Source organism: Paroedura picta, chromosome 1 (genome assembly GCF_049243985.1).
Source record: "Paroedura picta isolate Pp20150507F chromosome 1, Ppicta_v3.0, whole genome shotgun sequence".
NCBI lineage: Eukaryota > Metazoa > Chordata > Lepidosauria > Squamata > Gekkonidae > Paroedura > Paroedura picta.
Genome location: NC_135369.1, coordinates 27,869,174 through 27,889,158, shown reverse-complemented (window position 1 = coordinate 27,889,158; position 19,985 = coordinate 27,869,174). Strand labels below are relative to the sequence as shown.

General features: G+C 48.8%; 1 protein-coding gene across 1 annotated transcript in view; it reads right to left on the bottom strand.

Annotated features, from left to right (window-relative positions):
- Positions 1–19,985, bottom strand: part of CLU (clusterin) — a 21,455-nt gene extending 1,470 nt beyond the window's left edge. The window contains exons 1-8 of the mRNA XM_077331004.1: positions 19,815–19,985; positions 10,327–10,442; positions 7,931–8,079; positions 6,971–7,141; positions 5,972–6,380; positions 4,431–4,544; positions 2,961–3,184; positions 620–801 (exon numbers count right to left, since the gene is read on the bottom strand). Coding sequence (XP_077187119.1) covers positions 620–801; positions 2,961–3,184; positions 4,431–4,544; positions 5,972–6,380; positions 6,971–7,141; positions 7,931–8,079; positions 10,327–10,414 — 1,337 coding nt within the window. The 5' untranslated portion in view covers positions 10,415–10,442; positions 19,815–19,985. The remainder of the gene's footprint in view (positions 1–619; positions 802–2,960; positions 3,185–4,430; positions 4,545–5,971; positions 6,381–6,970; positions 7,142–7,930; positions 8,080–10,326; positions 10,443–19,814) is intronic.

Sequence of the window (19,985 nt, the reverse complement as noted above, 5' to 3'; positions counted from 1 at the left end):
CCACCTACCTCACAGGGTGTCTGTTGTGAGGAGAGAGTAGGCGATTGTAAGCTGCTTTGAGACTCCGTTGGGTAGTAACAAAAGAGGGTACCAAAAATAGCTCGTCTTGGTCTGTGGGACTCTCTCTCCCCCTAAGCTCTGCCACAACAACTTTGCTCATGTCAGCAGGGGCTTTTCCAGTTGCCAATGAGCAAAATCAATCAATCCATCTATTTCTGTAACCCGGCTGAAAAAATCAGCTGCCCTTACATGTGCTTTCTCCATTGTGGCTCCCATCTTATGGACTGGCCTGCCCTAGAAGGTTAGGAAAACTCCCAGTCTCCTGGCTTTCCTCAAACTGTGCCAGCCTGAACGATTCAAGGGGGTTTTCTACACAGGTAATAGGGTTGCACTATGCAAAATGGTATTGCAGACTGGCTTGGAGAAATGATTAAAGACTGGCCTACACGGCTACATACAGCTTGTTGTGAGTAGGACTCTCAAATCTTGCACTGCTTAATGTATCATGTTAAAACATTTTGCTATATTTCAGTTCTTTCCGATGGTTCCAGATTTCTGCAATGTGCTGGCTGCTGGATGTCCCATTTTGATAACGAATCCCTCTCAGAGCTGCACTCACACTTCATTGTCCTTGAAACGGTGCAGCGCCTTTTCTGCCACTATTTCCATGAACCTGGGGTCCTCCCAAGGAATTTTTGCTGGCACGGTCAGGTGCTGAGGCTCCGAGTCAAAGAGCCGGATGGTCACCTCTGTGTCAGATGGTCTGGACGGGTCCTCTGGATTGGAGGATCTGGAAAGAACCTTCAGGGGAGGAAAACCATTGGCTGTTAAAGACAAGCCATTTATCCGGGAAAACCAATGCCACTAGAGGGACAAGCATCGCCTCTCCTGACTGTATCAAGAGGGTGGGGCAACACAAAGAGCAGGTTACAACACAAAGAGCAAGTTATGCTGAACAGAAACAACCTAAGGGCTTTCCAGCAGAACCACCCATATAAGGCACATGCTTAAGTTCACTTCCCAGCCTCTAAAAACAAGAAAAATATGTTCATGTTTGTTCACACCCTACATGAGGGGTGGCCAAATTGTGGCTCAACCTGGAGCTCATAGTAATTGTAGTCCATGGACATCTGGAGAGCCATCCCTTCCCTACACAGTGCAAACGCAAAACTGGTGGTGGAATGTGCTGTGAAGTTGCAACCAACTCATGACAACCCTTGTAGGGTTTTTTCCAAGGCAAGGGAGGAACAGATGTGGGTTGCTTACCCGTGCATAAGCAACCTTGGATTTCCTTTGGGGTCTGCCCTCCAAGTACTGAGCAGGCCGACCCTTCTTAGTTTCTGAGATGTGGCAAGATCTGGCTAACCTGGGCCATCAAGATCCAGGCAAAGACACAATTACAAGCACAGGATTGAGAAGTCCAAGAACACCATTTTCCTTTTATGGGTAGTGTCTTCTATGGTCCCAGCCCATTCTTATGGAAATTCTCATTTGCATTGGTTAAAATAGTAGAGTCTCAGAGTGACAACTGCCATTAATTTTCACATGGAGACTAATCATATGTGGCTCTTCAGATCTTATTCCCCCTTACAAAAAGGGCACCTCATGTGAGGAACAGAAAGAGTGGGTGGAAACCACGGCTGCTAATGCTATCAGCTTTTCCCAGCCTGCAGCTCTAGAATCAAACACCAGGATATAAATATTGCCTGGACCTTACTAGATGCAAGATAAAAAATGAGGTGGGGAATCAAGAATAAAATTTAACTGAAATCCTGGCTTGAAATCCCTTCCCCATGTTATTCATCATACTGACATCTCTCCAAATGCTTTAAACTGAACTACATGTATTTCCCCTCTGCTACCACAGTTTTCTAGAGTTGTTTTAGACCACAGATCATAGAATCATAGAATAATAGAGTTGGAAGGGACCTCATGAGTCATCTAGTCTAACCCCCTGCACTATTCAGGACACTCACATTCCTATCACTCATCTACTGTAACCTGCCACCCCCTTGAACCTTCACAGAATCAGCCTCTCTGTCAGATGGCTATCCAGCCTCTGTTTAAAAATTTCCAAAGATGGAGAACCCACCACCTCCCGAGGAAGCCTGTTCCACTGAGAAACCGCTCTAACTGTCAGGAATTTCTTAAAGTATATTTCTAATAAAGTATATTTCTAATGTTACCCTATAGCTTTATTAACTCAGGGTGTTTTTTTAAATTTAGGGACTAACTGTGGCTCAGTGAAATAGCTTCTGTTTTGCATGCAGAAGGTCCCAGGTTCAATCCCTAGCATCTCTAGTTAAAAGGGACCAAATGCTCCAAGTGAATTATTTGGTGCAGGACATTACAATTCTCCTGTATGGTAGCTTGCAAATATTATTATCCCTATATGCGGCAGCTTTTTATCTGGTTCCCCGCTCCTCCTCCACATGCGGCCAGCTGGGTGACCTTGGGCTCGCCACAGCACTGATAAAGCTGTTCTGACCGGGCAGTGATATCAGGGCTCTCTCAGCCTCACCCACCTCACAGGGTGTCCGTGGTGGGGAGAGGAAAGGAAGGTGATGGTAAGCTGCTTTGAGACTCCTTCAGGTATAGAAAAGCGGCATATAAGTATCAACTCTTCCTCTCCTTCTAAAAGTTGGAGAGTCTTGCTTGCCTGGGGCCACTTGGCACTTACCCACCATGTTCAATAGGACAGCTTTCAGATTCCATTCCAGCATGAGAGCATAACAGTATGAGAGCATACAGTGGTAGATCTCTAGTCCGATTCTGTCTTAGTACCAAACCAGCTTTTCCCCACATTATCAGGATGCTTTCTAAAACATGTGCCAAAAAAGAACATCTGCATTCTTGACCCCTCCCCAACCTCAGCCATACACTGAAAGAAGCACAGCATGCAGATCAGTGTAAAGACAACCGTCCACACACACACACAAATCTACACTGTGTTGACTCACCGTGGTGACCTGCAAAGGCCTGTCATTCTTGGTGATGTTGGCTAGGCGAGAGACCCAACTAAACTGGGAGCTGAACTGGTCAAGAAGTCTTGTGGTATTGAACATTTCCTCCTGAAAGGTCTTGAAGAGATTGTCGTACACCCGGCTGAACTGTTCAGCCCTCCGCAGGGCGTCCTCAAAGTGCTTTCTGAGCTGGCTCTGATTTGGATCGGTCTCGGAGCAATCTGTGTGGCGTGGAGAGGATAAAGAGAGAGTGGCCTTGGAAACAGTCTCAAAGCAGGACTAGATTTGGGTCCAGGAGCACCTTAGATACCAACAAGATTTTCAGAGCATTACGCTGCTACAGCAGCAAGACTCTTAACAGAGAAAGATTGGAAACAAGACTTGCCCGGTTTGAATATATGGTTGGATAAGGTTGGAGAATTTGCCACAATGGCTAAATTAACAGATCTATTGGACAGAAGACCTTTGGAAGAATTCTATGACCACTGGGACTAGTATTTAAAGTTTTTGAACAGGGGTAGTCAAACTGCGGCCCTCCAGATGTCCGTGGACTGCAATTCCCAGGAGCCCCTGCCAGCGAATGCTGGCAGGGGCTCCTGGGAATTGTAGTCCACGGACATCTGGAGGGCCACAGTTTGACTACCCCTGGTTTTGAATAAGTAACCTTATTGATGATGTAGGTTATTGTAAAGGAGAGAGGACTTTTGTTTTATGCAATTTATGTAATGCATATTTTTCTTTAAGGATAGATTCAAATGAGTAGCCGTGTTGGTCTGAAGTAGCACAATAAAATCAGAGTCCAGTAGCACCTATAAGACTGTGACACAGTTTACTAATGTAACAGGATTAACTCTTGCTTATATATTCCTACTGTTATGATGGTCAGTTCTTAGTCTGACGAAGGGTGCTTGCACTTGAAAGCTCACGCCTTGAATAAATCTTTGTTGGTCTTAAAGGTGCTGCTGGACTCTGATTTTATATTTTTCTTCGTCTTCTTTTTTTCTTACGATAAAAACTTTAAAAAAAGTTTTTCAGATCATAAGCTTTCCACAGTCAAAGCTCCCATTGGATGAGAGGAGCACTGACTCTCAACAGGTTCTACCTGTGAAATAACGTTGATCTCTTAAAGTGCTCCTGGACTTACCGTAAGTCTGTTTCTTCTACTGCAGACCAACATAGCCACCCTCTGGAACTAATCCGGGGTCCCCGGCCCCAAAGAAGTAAAACTGGGCTCAGCCAGGGCCAGAGTAGAACAGTCTCCCAAGTGAGTTCACAGCCCTCCGGGACTTGGACCAGTTCCAGAGGGCTTGTAAGTAGGCTTGTGCGATTCGGCCGCTTCGGCACTTAGAGAAAGACAGAACGAGTTGTTGCATCTGCAATCCCCAACATTTAACAGGTGTGTAGAACAGGGGTTTTTGACAGGTGCCCCTTTTCCTACAGCAAAGCACAATGCCTTCTCAGACTCACCCACATCCAAGATTGCCTGACATTTCTCACACTTCTCCTTCATCTTCAAGCAGCCTGAGGAATTTCGACGGATCTCACGGCACACCATGCGGCTGTTGCTGAAATTGCGGGGCTCTGGAAGGGGTAAGGGAGCGTCACTAGAATGCTCACGGCCTCCAGCCCTCCCAGATATAATTAAGTCACTGGGCTCAGTGGTAAAGTTTGATCCTGGGATTTGAATGAGTTGCTTCGTTCAAGCCCCCAGAGTTACGTTTCAGCCTGCATGGCTATGATAGAACTAGAACCTCCATGTTCAGTGGAAGTGTACCTGTGAGTTCCAAGTGCTGGGGATTAGTAACAAGGCCTATTGCCTTCCTGCCCTGCTTGTCAGCTTCCTGGGGCCATCTAGTGGCAAATGGTGAAAACACGATGGTAGACTAGAAGGCCCTTCAAGGATAAACCCTGGTTCTGTGTAGTTTAACAATTAAATGCTTTAGGCTGATCCTGCATTGACCAGGAGGTTGTACTAGATGGCCTGTATGACCCCTTCAAACTCTTACGATTCTAGAATGTAGGAAGCACTTCCTGAGAGGTCACATCTGGAATAAAAGCAGGTGTTTTTTAAATTCCATATTTTGGCATTACACAATTGGGAGTCAGGAAAAGCCTTGAATAAACTCACACCTGCATTACAAACTCACTAGTTGGACTTGTGCAAGTTGCTGTCAGACACCTGCCAGCATGGTAACAATACCGGCCTACCTTGCAAGGTTGATGTACGGACAACTTACAACTCTGTAAGGTAGGTCAAGCGGAGAGTATGTGCCTGGCCCAAGGTCACCCACGGAGCTTCCACAAGCGGAGATTTGAATCAGAGTCTCCCAGACCCAAGTATGACATTCTTAACCACTATATAACTTTTTCAATTTTCTGCAAAGTAAAGGCTCTCTACCCGACTGGCAACACTTCATTCAGTCTTAAAAATAATCATGCTAGTAGTATGGCAGGGCCTACAGAAATTATGCAAAGGGAATGCCCCTACCCTTTCCCCCAGTGGGCTAACTTTCCCCACAGAGCAAATGCCTATGCATCAAGCTCTAACATTCCAGTAAGAATTTCCAAACCCCACAGAGGCGGTAGACAGGTGTAGAATAGTGGTTATGGGTGCCAGACTGTGTTTGGGGAGACTCATGAAGCTGTTGGGGTGACTTTGGGCCTGTCGTTCTCTCCAAGCCTGACCTATCTCACAGGGCTGCTGTGAGGACAAAAATGGAGATGGGGAGAACCACATCCACACAGCTTAGAGCAAGGGTGGAATTGAAAACCCAAAACATGAAGAAAAGGTAAAGCAGGACACTCAAACGGTTAAGACAAGCTCAGCTCAGAACACACAGGGTTACTCAACCAGGCCACCTGGTCATCAAGATTGCTACTGTTCACTCTGCCAGTGGCACTCCTGGGTCTCACTGGCCACTTGGTCTTTTCAACTGGAGCACCTGGGACCTTCTGCATACTGGGAAGATGCCCCACATCTGAGCCAGAGCCCCTCCCCTGCTCCTTACCTGTTGGGAATCCACCCAGCCAGCTTTCGTGGTTTCCTCCCAGCCACGGATTGGTCTCAAAATTGTCAAAAAATGGCTGGAAAAGCTGAGAGAAGTCATGAGTGGGGGAAAAATGTCTTGGAAAGAGAGAGCGGACGTTTCTGGCAGCCCTGGACCTGGTGAAAGGGAAGCCAAAGTTACGGAAAGGATCCAAGATCCTATCAAAGATGTCGAAGGAGGGCGAGAAGTGCTCAGAGGCCAGCCTGCTCTCTTGGAAGAGGTCGTCCACACCATCGGCCACCATGCTGTAGCGCTCCTCCAGGTCGTGCAGCCTCCGGCCTTGCTCCTCGGTCTCATCCATCAAAGAATCAACACGTTCTCCGTTCACCCAGATGGAGAAAGGAGAGGAGTGGTTTAGGAATTCCTCCAGCTGTAGAAAACAAGGCCAGGCTCTTAGCATCAAAACAGAGTATCACAGGAGTCCACCCTGCCACACAACACGGCTCTCAGTAAAGGAGTATTGTCCTATCCCTCAAGCCAGCACACTCATCCAGACATAAAAAAGGGTTTCCTACTCAGAGCTTACAGTAGGTTTCCTTGCACTCTTATCTTTGCCAGTTCTCTCCACCCCATATATATAATTTTATAAATCTCTATCATGCCTCCCTCTTAATCATATCTTTTCTAAAGTGAAAAGCCGCAGACTCTAAGGAAGGTGCTCCAACCCCTAATTATCTTGTTTGCAACCTCCACACTTTGCATACCACTGGGTTCGACACACCAAAGGGATCTGGGGATTAATGAGCTCTTACTTGGGGATTTTATTGTACTGGGCCATTATGTAACCCGCTACAAGCTGGCGTGCCGAGAGTGGTCATAATCAGAATCATAATCACAACAATAAAAACAATAGCAACAATAGCAACATTAACAACAATAATAACAACAACAACAAAAGTGTGATCCAAACCCAGCACCCATCTAGCGGCATCTTCAGGCACCTCTCACTGTCCAGCTTACCTGCCTGCCGACCAGGCCGGCCCCACTGTGGCATGTCCTGGAGTAAAATCTCATGCAGGTCTGCTTCAGGCATGGCTTGCACTCTTCCCAAAGGGCCAGCATGGTCTCATTGCAGACCTCCTGTTTTGAGGTCAGCTGTTGCTCGGTCTCCTTGGCAAGGAAGAGGGCCTCCTACAGAAAAGCACCAAGAAGTCAGTTCTTCCCAGAGGAGTCACATGGCCTTCATGGGCAAGACCAAACCAGAGTTGGGGGACAGTGTCCTTCCTTTAACAAGGAAAGCCCACAGCTGACCACAGTTGGGAGGGTCCCATGTAAGTTTCCCCCACTGTTTAAAGCTGGGAGAAGCCTAAAGAACATCAGAGAGGGATTATCCTGAACATTAACAAAAAGCGAGTCCAATGCTCTTGTGGATAGATAGAAGGAGCCCTCAATAAACAAGGCACTCAAACTTTAACAGGAGGAGTTAGAAGCAACACCTGTAGCACAATGCATATGTTGTCTGCTGCCCTGAGTCCACGTTTGGCAGAGAGGGTGGATTACAAATTTAAATAAATAAATTAAAAAAAATAAAAAATCAAGGCTTCATTGGAGAAGCCATATATCCTGCTGTTACCTAGCACAGTAGCAGTGTAGAACCGTGGTATAGTAGTTAAGGGCAGCGGATCCAGTGTGGCAAACCAGAACTGATTCCCATATGAAGCCTGCTGGGTGATCACAGGCCAGTTTGAGAATTTTCTCAGAGCCTTCTCAGCCTCACCCACCTCACAGAGTGTCTCTTGTGGGGAGAGGAAGGGAAGGGCTCTGAGACTCCTTCAGATAGAGTAAAGTTCTGCTTCTACCCTTGTTATGTACAAGAAGAAGCTTATCCAGTGTGTGTACTGAGATTACTAACTAGGCAGACACTTTGAAGAGGAAACTAACTTGGCTCCCCAGCCTGTGGGACCCAATTCAAACACAGACCTCTTTCTTCTTCTTTGTGTCTTCCAAAGTGTTCAGCATCTGCTCATGGTCTTTCTTTGTTTCATCCATGAGGATTTTCATCTGCTTCACTCCGCTGATAGCGTTCTCCACCTCCTTGTCAATGAACTTACTCCCCGTTTCAGACATTTCTGGGGAAGGGAAAAGGGAAGACGTTGTCTTAATCATCTCAACAGTTTATTGGTCTAGGAACTACTTCATACAATACAAGGTTCCTATGCCAAAGGCATTCCAGTGCAGAAATGGTACCAAAAGGCTATTAATAATGAACACAAGGTGTGCTGTCCATCCCCTTCGGTAATTTCTACTTTATAGCAGTGTATATCTCCTGACTAGTGCTGGAAACTGAATAGGTCCTTCAGGGGCAGCCCCAGATTTGGGAAGGACCCTTAACAAGCTTCTATCCAGTGACCACCCCAAAAAGGTCTATACTACACATTACAGTCTGGGTCCCCAGACCTTACTGACACCAATTGTCAGATTCAGAAGGGCTGGTTTTCCAGGTGCTTTGAGCCCCAATCTAGATCAGATCCAGGGCGTCACCCTTCCCCCATGTTCTTTTCTCCCTATCCTAAACAGTCCAGGTAGGGCATCACGTGCTACATGAGCAACCCCTAACGGGGCCAAGAATCCCACCTCCAGGATTTTGAAGAACATTAGTTTGGCAAATTGGAAGGAACCAAAAGCTGCTTCAATAATTTCTCCTTGATGTCTTTGTAACAGTTAAAGAATTTAACCAAATTGGCTCGTTTGCATTTTACCAAAACCTCCGCACACGTGTCTTTGATGGCTAAATGAGATGAGACTTTGAGACAGCAGTGGATATATTTCATAGTTGAAGTGATCTGCTAAAGATCATATCTGGGGCTACCCATATACAGCTTTGTGGCCGCTCAGCTACCATGGCAGTGAGAGAGTGCTGGAGAACCAGATAGTCCAGGGCTTGGGGGAGGGGGAGGGGGGAATAATGCATTCAAACACAGAAACAAACGGCTACCCCTGCTTTCTCCTTGCACACAGAAGTCAACTCACTGTTTGAACTCCTCTCTTGAAGGAACCTACCTCTGCAGATGCCAGACTAAGACTGTTTACACCAGGGGTAGTCAAACTGCGGCCCTCCAGATGTCCGAATGCTGGCAGGGGCTCATGGGAATTGTAGTCCATGGACATCTGGAGGACCGCAGTTTGACTACCCCTGGTTTACGCACTGGGAACTTCACTGCCCCAGCTCCCGGGCAGGAGCACAAATTGGGGACAGATGAGGCGCACCAGGCCAAATGCTCCCTTGTGTGGGTGCAGGAAGAGGTGGGGCAACCTGCCACAACTAAAACTCCAGCCTGCAGCCCGGCATGAAACCTCCAGTGCATAAACGGCTTAAGAGATGCACACGTGAGAGAAGGCATTAGACTTTGGAGCTCAACATTTAAGAAGCCTGCTAAGACCCACACTTCCTGGCTTTTAGAAGCATGAGCAAAACAATCCTTTTCCCTCTGGCACCTGGCAATGCCTGATTCTCTATTTCATCAGATCATAGATGGATGTTCCTTCTGATTTCTTCTGGCTGCTGAGGGATTTGGTTATGGAGCATGATTCCTAATTTCTTTTGGCGTCTGCTTTTCTGGGCTCTGTGTTTTAAGTGTTTCCCTTGTACTGCTTGCTATTTTAAGGGACATCTAATCAAAAAGCAGGGCCAAGAATTCTGAAAGCAAATATACGAATGAAGCCCTCTGACCATTCCCAAGCTGTGCCAAAGTCACTAAAGGGCTTTACAAGGCTCTTAACAAGAGAGCGGTTATTCTCTGTCCAGCTTACTGGATTGCCAGTCCTGCTGCACAATGTGGCAAAGTCTGCAGACTATTGTGACTCGTCAAGCAAAACTTCCCGCTGATGGGCCACAAGCTGCCAGTGAGTCACTGTTCTGGGAAGGTGTCCGGTTGGGAAACAGTGCTGAAGCGAGGGCCACCAGCACATCTGGCAAACGCCGGCACTTTGTGGTCAAGCAAAGGAGATTGTTTGCATCTCTTACAGACCCAGGATGAGTCTAAGCAAGCGGCCCTCCCCACTAATTCCACCAAGTTTCCATGACTAAAATAAAGCTGGAAGAGGATGCAAAACCTCAGTAGCCAGAATCTGATCTGCTTGCAGCTCAAAAACTCTCCAGCCCCCCTTTGAGGCACACCCTTTTATTATCTGACATTCTGATGTTGTTGTTAGTTGCGAAGTCATGTCCAACCCATTGCAACCCCATGAACAATGATCCTCCAGGCCTTCCTGTCCTCTAACATTTCAGGTCCCTACACAGCAGTGAGCAACCCACTGTGCCTTCAACCATAAATGGAGAGCAGCACCCACCCTTCCTCCCCCCATCCGCTACTTACGCTGCAGTTTGTCGGGAGGAACAAGGCAAAATCCCCCCTCAAAGGAAAGGAGAAGCCCCAGCAGGGGGAGCAGGAAAGTGGATGTCATCTTGCCTCCAGAAAGAATTCCCGGAGTCCTGCAGGGAAAAACAACAACAGAAAAATGGGACAACCCAACCAAATATGGTGGAATTAGAACAAGCCTTTGCTTGAGGAGAGGGCTGCCCCCATTGTTTGGCTCCTCTTCCAAGCAGCTGAATACTGCACAGCCCATTTCCCTTGGGGAATGCATAGGAGAGATCCTGGAGCCCAGATAGAAATCCATTTCCCTACCTAGTTCTGGGTGGCCATCAGCCACTACAAGCAGAACTCGGCTCATCAGGTTCTTTCTACCAGGCTCCTGTCTCCACAGGTCAAGAGAGTTCTTGCAGGGTCCCCACCCCTTTTGAGCCTTTGGAATGCTGGCCCAGCGTGGCAGGGGCAGCCACAAGGCACAGCCAGCCACAAAATGGCTGCCACGGCTGACTTCCAGTCGAACAGTGAACAACTCTGTGCTGTCATGGCAGCTGCTGCTGAAGCAACATTTTAAAAATCTCCACAGCCCATCAAAACTCCCAAGGCCAATAAGGAGACTTGCAGGGTGAATGACCCACCTGGCCCCACGCACTTTCTAGAAACACTTGGCGGTGGAAGGAAGGGTGTTGGCAGAGATCATGGTCCCCACAAGCAGCACACTGGGACATCAGATGTAGAAGGAGGAGGAGGAGTTGGTTCTTATATGCCGCTTTTCTCTACTCAAAGCGGCTTACAATCGCCTTCCCTTTCCTCTCCCCACAACAGACACCCTGTGAGGTGGGTGAGGCTGAGAGAGCCCTGATATCACTGCTGATACCACTGATATCAGAACAGCTTGATCAGTGCTGTGGTGAGCCCAAGGTTACCCAGCTGGCTGCATGTGGGGGAGCGCAGATTCAAACCTGGCTCACCAGATTAGAAGTCTGCCCTCCTGACCACTACACCAAGCTGGCTCTCTGTAGAACTTCATATGTTCATAGTGCAAACGGAAAATCCAAACCAGCCAGAATATTAATTCAAGTTGCAAATGCCGCTCTCGCTTTCTGTTTCCTATTACAAAACAGCTGCTTCGGATGCATATCGGGAAGGGCTCCAAGTAAAAACGCAGGCATAGTTGAAACCTGTTTGTGCATAACCTGGTTTGGCTCTTGAAACAAAACTGGGTTCGTTGGAACCAGGAGCTCAACATCGCAGCACAGGACCCCCTTTTTGTGGTGGGGGGAGAGTCAAAACCTCTGCCTTGCAACAACAGGAGAGGCCATTCTACACACACACATTGGCTCTTGAAAGGGTTTGGGAGGCTTCCTCCCACACTGGCTACAGACCAAGATCCAAAATCAGGAATAGCTGAGCAAAAGCCAGCCGTCCAGCCGTGATGCCAAAATCCACAAACAGTCGGGTAAACGAGCATGTTCAATCATCCCCAAAATCATTTTGCAAGTGACTAATGAAGAGACATGGGCCAGGGCTGGTCCAAGTTTTGGGGAGCCTTGGGCAGAGAGCTTTCAGGGCCCTCCACTCTGGGCCTTCCTTCCACCCCATCCTTCTTTCCCACCGTCCTGCCTGTGTGTCCTTCCTTCCCCTGGCCACCACCACCAATATTCACCACCGCCTGGACTGCTCATAGCCCAGAACCCCAACAGACTGGCCATGGGAGCATCTGGGAGCACTAGCAAGTGAGTGGGTCGGGTAGGGTCACATTAGTAGGCCCTGCCAGAAGTCCTGGGAGCTGCCCACCCCCCAGGTTTACTGATGCCAGCCCCGGGACACAGCTAGCGAGAAGGGCCCTGGCCAGCCTCCCTCACCTGCACAGTACAAGGCATTTGCAAGCTCGGGCTCACCTGGGAGTGGGGAGGATGGTGTGCCAAAGTTTGATTCCTGGTGACCCCTCTTTTGGACAGTTTAGGGGAAGGAGCTGTGTGACAGCTGTCACTCACACTAGAGGTAAGTAACCAGACAAATAGTCCTTGCAGGGGAGGTCTTAATTGACCAAGAATACTGTCACCTTTGTTATTACCAAGCTGCAGGTGGGGGGATAGTTAAGGCTGTGCCAGACAACCTGGATGCTTTTACATAAGATATCAGGAGGGGGGGTTACAGCACTGCTACCCCCCTGGCACTGTTTATTGCACGCATTTCTTGGGTTTACGGCACCGTTTCCTAATTTTGTAATCCAGTATTAATGCAATGTGTTGCACAACTTATGCTGTGCTTATTGCATTGCTTAATTTTTTTTAAGTCCACTCAGAAAGGAGAAATAAAGGGCATTTCAAAGTGTACTTCTTATACCGTTAAGCCCCATAGGACACTGGATCCCCATAGATGTCATTAAGCCGAGCCAATAAGAACGGTGATCAAAGAAAGGAAGACTGAATTAATGTGCCTGTTCCCGCATCAGAAATACCAGCTGCATTGAGCCCTGGAGATCCGCAACTTTAAGCCAGACTGTTCCAAGTCAAACTTCCTTTAGGAAAAACCAAGAGGAGGAAAGAGTTTTCAGAAGAGTTGGTTTAAACCCCGCCTTTCACCCAGAGGAGTCTCAAAGTAGCTTACAATCCCCTTCCCTTCTTCTCCCCACAACAGACATCCTGTGAGGTGGGTGAGGCTGGGGTTTCTTGACAGTCTTGGAAGGGTTTCCTGAATGGATGAGAGTTAATGAACATGAATCAGTGGTGGCTAAAAAGGCAAATGGGATTTTGGGCTGTATCAAATGGAGTATCGTGTCCAGATCACGGGAGGTGATGGTACCGCTTTACTCTGCTCTGGTTCGGCCTCACTTGGAGTACTGTGTTAAGTTTTGAGCACTCCAGTTTAAGAGGGATGTAGACAAACTGGAGCGCAACAAAGGAGGGCAACAAAGGTCCAGAGGAGGGCAACAAAGATGGTGAGGGGTTTGGAGACCAAAACGTATGAAGAAAGGTTGGGGGAGCTTGGTCTGTTTAATCTGGAGAGGAGACGACTGAGAGGGGATCTGATAACCATCTTCAAGTATTTAAAAGGCTGCCATATAGAGGATGGAGCAGAGTTGTTCTCTCTTGCCCCGGAGGGAAGGACCAGAACCAATGGGATGAAATTAACGCAAAAGAAATTCCATCTAAACATCCAGAAGAAGTTCCTGACAGTTAGAGCAGTTTCTCAGTGGAACAGGCTTCCTCGGGAGGTGGTGGGTTCTCCATCTTTGGAAATTTAAACAGAGGCTAGATAGCCATCTGACAGAGAGGCTGATTCTGTGAAGGCAAAGGGGTGGCAGGTTACAGTGGATGAGCGATAGGGTTGTGAGTGTCCTGCATAGTGCAGGGGGTTGGACTACATGACCGATGAGGTCCCTTCCAACTCTAGTATTCTATGATTCTATAATGTTTTATATACAGTGATGTCAACACCCCCTCCCACCAATAAAATGATGGTCCTAGAGTGAATGGGAAGAGGAGGGGCCCTGGGTGGGCATGTCACGGCTATGCTTCCATATCATATTCTGCATGATTGCTCTACTTCTGGTATTTCTTGAATCCTGAAGAATGTTTGCAGGGTTTCTCAAAGGTAAAAAAGTTGAGAAAAGCTGCACTAGAGGAGCATCATCTAGACAGCAGAAGGTGGGACACATGCCAATATGTGGGGGGATGTGTGTGCATAGAATATGCATTTTTCCAGTGAGTGTGTGTGCAAATACACACAGGGATAACACACCCTAAGCAGAAGTCTCACTTTAAGGAATTTTATCTGGCTTGAATCCCAATTAATATTTTACATTGCAGATCACCACGAGGCAAGCTAAAGGTTAAGAGTCGCAAGATTAAATGTCACAAGCAAATATTATTGTAAAATATAAACCGCATAGTGACTGCATGAAAAAGTTATCTGGCAAGGGCCATGCCCTCCTCCAGAACTCAGCCGTGAGAGAAACAAAGGAAGTCAAGCTGGACCAAGATAAACATTGCCCAGGGAAAGAACTATGGCTGGGATCAGTGCATGTGCTCTGCAGGCAGAGGATCTCCAGTTCCCAGCAGGTCCAGCTGAAAGAGCTTTGCCTTAAGCCTGGGAGTCAAAAGAAGAAAATACTAGGCTATAGAGACCAAAGAGTAGGACTCAGCTTCATGCCTTTTGCAGTCTCTCTCTCTCTCTCTCTCACTTAACTGTGCAGTCACTTCTGCTGGCTATTTCTCTTCTCTATAGATTAATTATAATTAAGTGCTGTCACCTGTTTACCAACTGACAGTAACCCTTCATGGGGCTTCCGAGACAGGAAGTAAATCGAGGTGGTTTGCCATTGTCTGCATTGCACCCTGGGTCTTCCTTGCTGGTCTCCCATCCGCAGCCAACCCTACTTAGCTTCCAAGATCTAAGAGGCTCAGGTTAGTCAAGGCTGCAGTCAGAGGATCTCTGCAGTCAGGGGATCTCTTGAAGAGTCATTCTCTTGCTCTCCACGTCAGCTTCAGTCCTTCGTTTTTAAAGTGCTCCATCTTTTGACTCCCCATTCTATAGCTGCCTTCCTCGCGCCCAGGGCTGGCCCAAGATGCTTTGCTGCTCTGCCCGGGGATGATCCAGCAGCCACATCCTCTTGTCACTTTGCAAAGGATTCTGGGACACACATCCAGGACTCAAAGCAGCCTAGAACCGGCTTGGGAAAAACACGCTCTCTAGTACCAAGCAGAGTGTAACCAACACAGACGTCACTCTGGAAAGCGGTCCAGCCAAAAGGCAGGCCAGCGTCTGTTTTGTATCCCTTCATTCTCCGGGCCCAGTGAAGTATCCACTGACTCAACAGAAGCCGAAGGACACAGAAAGGAGGCTGCGGAAAGCCAGCAAAGCTGCCTGGAAACATGCCCTTCTGCCTAGCCTGGACAACAAAAGAGACGTGGAGATGCTGGAACCCACTCAAGGGTTCCTGGAGATAAGGCGCTAGAGGGGGATGAGGTCAAGATTGTTCCTGTTTGTGTGAAAAGCGTGGGAGTGTTTGCACTGCTCTCCCCCCCAAACATGCTCTTCAATGCTTCTTAGGTTTGAACCTCAGGCACACCCCCTTCCCTTTCACACCTTCCAGCATTGGCAGATTAAGGCCTTCACTAGAAGCTCTGTGGTTTTCCTTCAGTCCCTGTCTTCAGAGGCTACTGTTTACCTTGGGGAAGTCAACTGGCCAGCAAATCTTGAGCATACAAAGCTGCCTTGTACCAGCTATTAATCTATCCAGCCCAGAATTATCAGCAGCTCTCTGCAGTCTCAAACTGGACGTTCTTTCCTTCAGAAACAAGATTTCAGGGAGCATTTGCTGCTGCAGAAGGAGAGGAGGCAGGAGAGCCGCACCCCATGGGTGGAAATCCAGGTATCCATGGAACAGTCTAGGATCCAGTTGGGTCAAGACTTTAGTGTAGGCAGGACTTGCTGCCCAAAAACGAAGCAAAACCCTTGCACAACCTTGTGGTATAGTGTCACAGCACAGCTGTAGGCATGGCACTAGGCAAACCTTCTAGCCTTTGCCGTGCAGTTTGTGGCAAGGGATTAGCCACAGGAAAGCCACTTTGCTTGGGGAAGAAGAATATATATTTTTGCAAAACTCATCTGGCCAATATAAATGCTGCCTTTCTTCCTACATAAGGCAACCAAGGCAGCTCATAATCCATACAAAACATACAAAATGATATTAAGATTACCACAAAACAAATATAAACCATATAAGAGAACAATCAGTTGTCAGTTCAGTCAGTCTCTGATAGGCCCTCGGGAATGTTCAGCTTCTTCCAGGAGGTCTAGAAGAGTAGTTACCAAATTTTTTCAGGCTGCCGCCCTGCTGGCTGGCTGACACACTCACACAGTGTTAGGTCTACTGCACAATCAAAATACACTATCTTGCCTGGACTTCGTTTTTGGTTATTGTGCAGCAGCCATAATTTTTCCCCAGACTAAAATATATCTTTGTAAAAGTCATTGGTGAAAGCTACTTTGGGTTCTTATTGGGGAGAGATAGAGAGAAGCAAGCAACAGAAAATCCCATGGCTAGAAGCAAGCAGGAGAAGGCTTTTCCAGTCACCTCCCCCCCCCCCAAAAAAAACATGGCTGCCAAATCTGGGTTAAGAAACTCCTGGAGATCTGGAGTGGAGCCTGGAAAGGACACAGTTGGAGGAGGGGAAGGAGTTCAGCAGGAATAGGATCCATTCAGCTGCCATTTTGTTCAGGAAGTTATGCAGGGTTGACCCTGGGGAGACCACCAAAGAAGTCCTGGGTCGCTACTGCCCAGATGCAGGCAATGGCAAGCCCCAAAATTCCTCACCACCACCACCACCCACATTGCCTCAAGATTTCTCACCACTCCTAGGGGGGTGTACTGACTACTTTGGGAGCCCCTAGTCCAGAAGGACCTTATCAATCCCACTGGCACAAAGGGTTCCATAACTGGGAAAGGGCAACAACCCTCCAATTCTCTCCTCCAAGAACCTCTGAGTGTTACGTAGAAGGTGCAGGTTCCTCTGAGAAGAACTCATTCAAAGGACCTTAAAACTCAGGCAAGTTGGTTTGGGTATATGTGCTGGAGGAATGGTATGAATGCCCTGACCTGGATAACCAGGCTAACCTGCTCTGATCCTGCCAAGCAGGACCCTGGTTAAAACTTGGATGGGAGACTCCAAGGAGATCCAGGTTCACTACACAGGGGCGGGTAATGGCAAGCCACCTCTCAATATCTCTTGCCCTGGAAACCCCACAGGGCTGCCAGTCAACTGTGACTTGATAGGGGGAAAAAGTGACATGAACCCATACAGAGCCTTCCTAGCTATTTTATAACAGAGCAAGCATCTTAATCTGATCTCCTTGTAAACACCAAAAATTTGCTAACAATTTCTGCCAGGTTAGGCAGGGCTCATAGACCTTCTGGAAAACAAACCTTTTGCCACAGGCATTCCAAACAAAGAACATGCAGTGTACACTAATAATAAGCAGGGTCCCACATTCCATAAGCATGTGTCAGACCAATTTTCTGTACTCCCAGACTTTAGCATCTTTTTCTTCCTGCTCTTTGAGCTCTCATGCGCATCAGCTATCTGGGGCAAATCTAGTTCAAAGCAAGATCAAAGAAAACGGAGATTTATTACAGATTGTTCCAGCTTCGAGCCCTTGTTATATAGAAATAGGTCCCAGTATTCCCTGGCCTTTCAAATTGCTTCACAATTCTTGTTATCAAGGCCTCATTCGCCCATTCATACTCCACTGCAATGTTTACTACCATCGGTCAATACTGCCCTACTGTTGACACGTGACACACTGTTTGCCCTCTGCCATACAGAATAAGTGGACTCAAGGCTGATACCAAGGCCTTTCTCTCCTGCAGACCTGGCAGCCAGCATCCTTCAGCCAAAGGTGGTCACAGGGACATTGCAGAGATAAAACTGCTGATCTCATCAGGACGCCTGATGCTTCCAGTTAGAGAGAAGAGTCGTTTTTTGGTACCCTGCTTTTTCCTACCCAAAGGAGTCTCAAAGCGGCTTACAATCGCCTACCCTTCCTCTCCCCACAACAGACACCCTGGGAGGTAGGCAAGGCTGGGAGAGCTCTGAGAGAACTGTGACTGCTTCCTGGTCACCTAGCTGGCTGCACGTGGAGGACTGAGAGATAAAACCGGGTTCTCCAGATTAGAGGCTGCCACTCTTAACCACTACCCCAAGCTAGGATTCAGTCATGATCACAGGTTCCGTTTAACACTGCAGGCAGTAATTTAGCTGAGCATTCCTAAGAGCCAGTTTATCACCTGTTACAGCCATTATGCTTGGTCAGTGTATGTTCCAGGGTCAGACGAGGGTTTGGGAAATCCAGGTTCATGTCATGGAAGCTTGCTGCATGACTTTGGGCCAGGCACACCCCCTCTTGCCTATCCTACCTCACAGGGTTGTTTTGAGGGTACACTGGAGGAGAGCAGAATGCTATGTTTGGGTCCCCACTGGGGTAAAAGGTCAGATGTAAATAAACAAATAAATAATGGATCACTAACCCTTTCAGTGTCACCTACTTCACAGGACTGTTGAGAGAATAAAAAGGGAAAGCAAGACAGGTGTTGTCAGCCACCCTGTGAGTTCCTTGGAGAAAGTGTGTGTGACGGGGGTGAATTTGCTTGCACTCCGCTGCCTTTTAACCTGACTGTCTTCAAATTATTGATTTCCCCCATCTTATTACATACACTTTCCAAATTAAGCCCGGCATTGGAAGAAGAAGATTGACACCCTTAAGTTTACACACACAAACACAGCCATGAATCTGGGAGCCTCTCTTTCCGTGTCGCTGCAACAGACTAGCACAGCTATTGCTCTGGAATTTGTTGCAATTCTCATTGCCGGATCCCCCACGGATTCTCCCATGCAGGGCCTGAAAAGCCAGGTTTTCACTGGATTTGTCTGCAAGGAGAGAGGATGGCTTCCATTTCTGCCAGATATACAGAGATAATACATAAGATTAACAATCCTACAGGCGGCATCCAGCCCCCTCTAGAACCCGAAAGCCAGTCTGAAGGCAGTGGGGCCTGATGGCATCAACCGCCCATGCCCCTATTTGTGTCCAGACCACTTCATCCCACAGGCAGAGCATCTGATTACAGGAAGAGGCTGGCGTTTGAGCACCCACCACCCCCACCCCCACCCCTGTCCAGCACGGGGGCCAATGAAGCACTCCAGGCAAAGGGAATCCATCGGCACCGGGAAGCTCGGCTGGCAGGCAGGGAAAGCAGAAGCCAGGATCCCAACCAACCAGGCAGCCGCCCTTTCACCCCTTAGCTGGCGGCCAGCCCCACACCCCTCCCCTCTCCTCCCCTCCCGAAGCTTAGGGGCAGCAGAGAGATCTCGGCTCGGGGTGCCACGTGCTTCAGGCCGACTCCTGCATCTGGGGAGGAAGAAGCCCACTGCGGGTAGCCACTGCGCCGCACAGCCCCCATCGCCGTTTCCCGAGCCTGAGCCTCGTGCAAAGAGGTCCCTCCGGTCTTCTCCAGCCCAGGGTGGATCGGGGCCACCTCCCCCCCCCCCCCCCTCCGCGCGCTCCTTCTCCAGCACGCCCAATGCGAAGGGCGCAGCCAGGTGTTCTTCACCGACCCACGCGCTCCCCGCAAGGGCCGGATGCCCGACGGCAAAAGACCGGCTAAGGCGCTCCTCGGGAGGATCCCGGTCCAGCGCCACGGCATCTCCAGCCCCGAAGGGAGCGGACAGCGGGGTCCGCGTTTCCCCGGCCTTCCCCGCCCCACAGCCCTCCCTTCCCGCGGGAAAGAACTGCGTCATGCCTGCCCCACTTTGCGCTCCGTTCTTTCGCGGGAACGCGCCCCAAGGCAGCGCTCCCTGGCGCATCCCTCGCGAGGATCCCTGGCGGCAGGAGGGGCCTGAAACGCCCCGCGCTTAGAGGCGCTCGCCAAGACCACCCAGCGGGGCTGCGCTCCCCCGTCCGGCAAGGACGCCTTCGCCTCCACCCACCTGCGCGCTGCTCCGCTCCTTCTTGGCCGCCCGGACGAGCCTTGGCGCAGCGGCCACCGAGCGCCCTTTATAGGCGGGCTCCTCCTCCGCCTTCCCCTCCGCCGCCCCCGAACTCGAGCGCCGGCGAACGAAAGGTCTGGAAAGCGGCCGAAGGGCCAGCCAGGGGCCAGA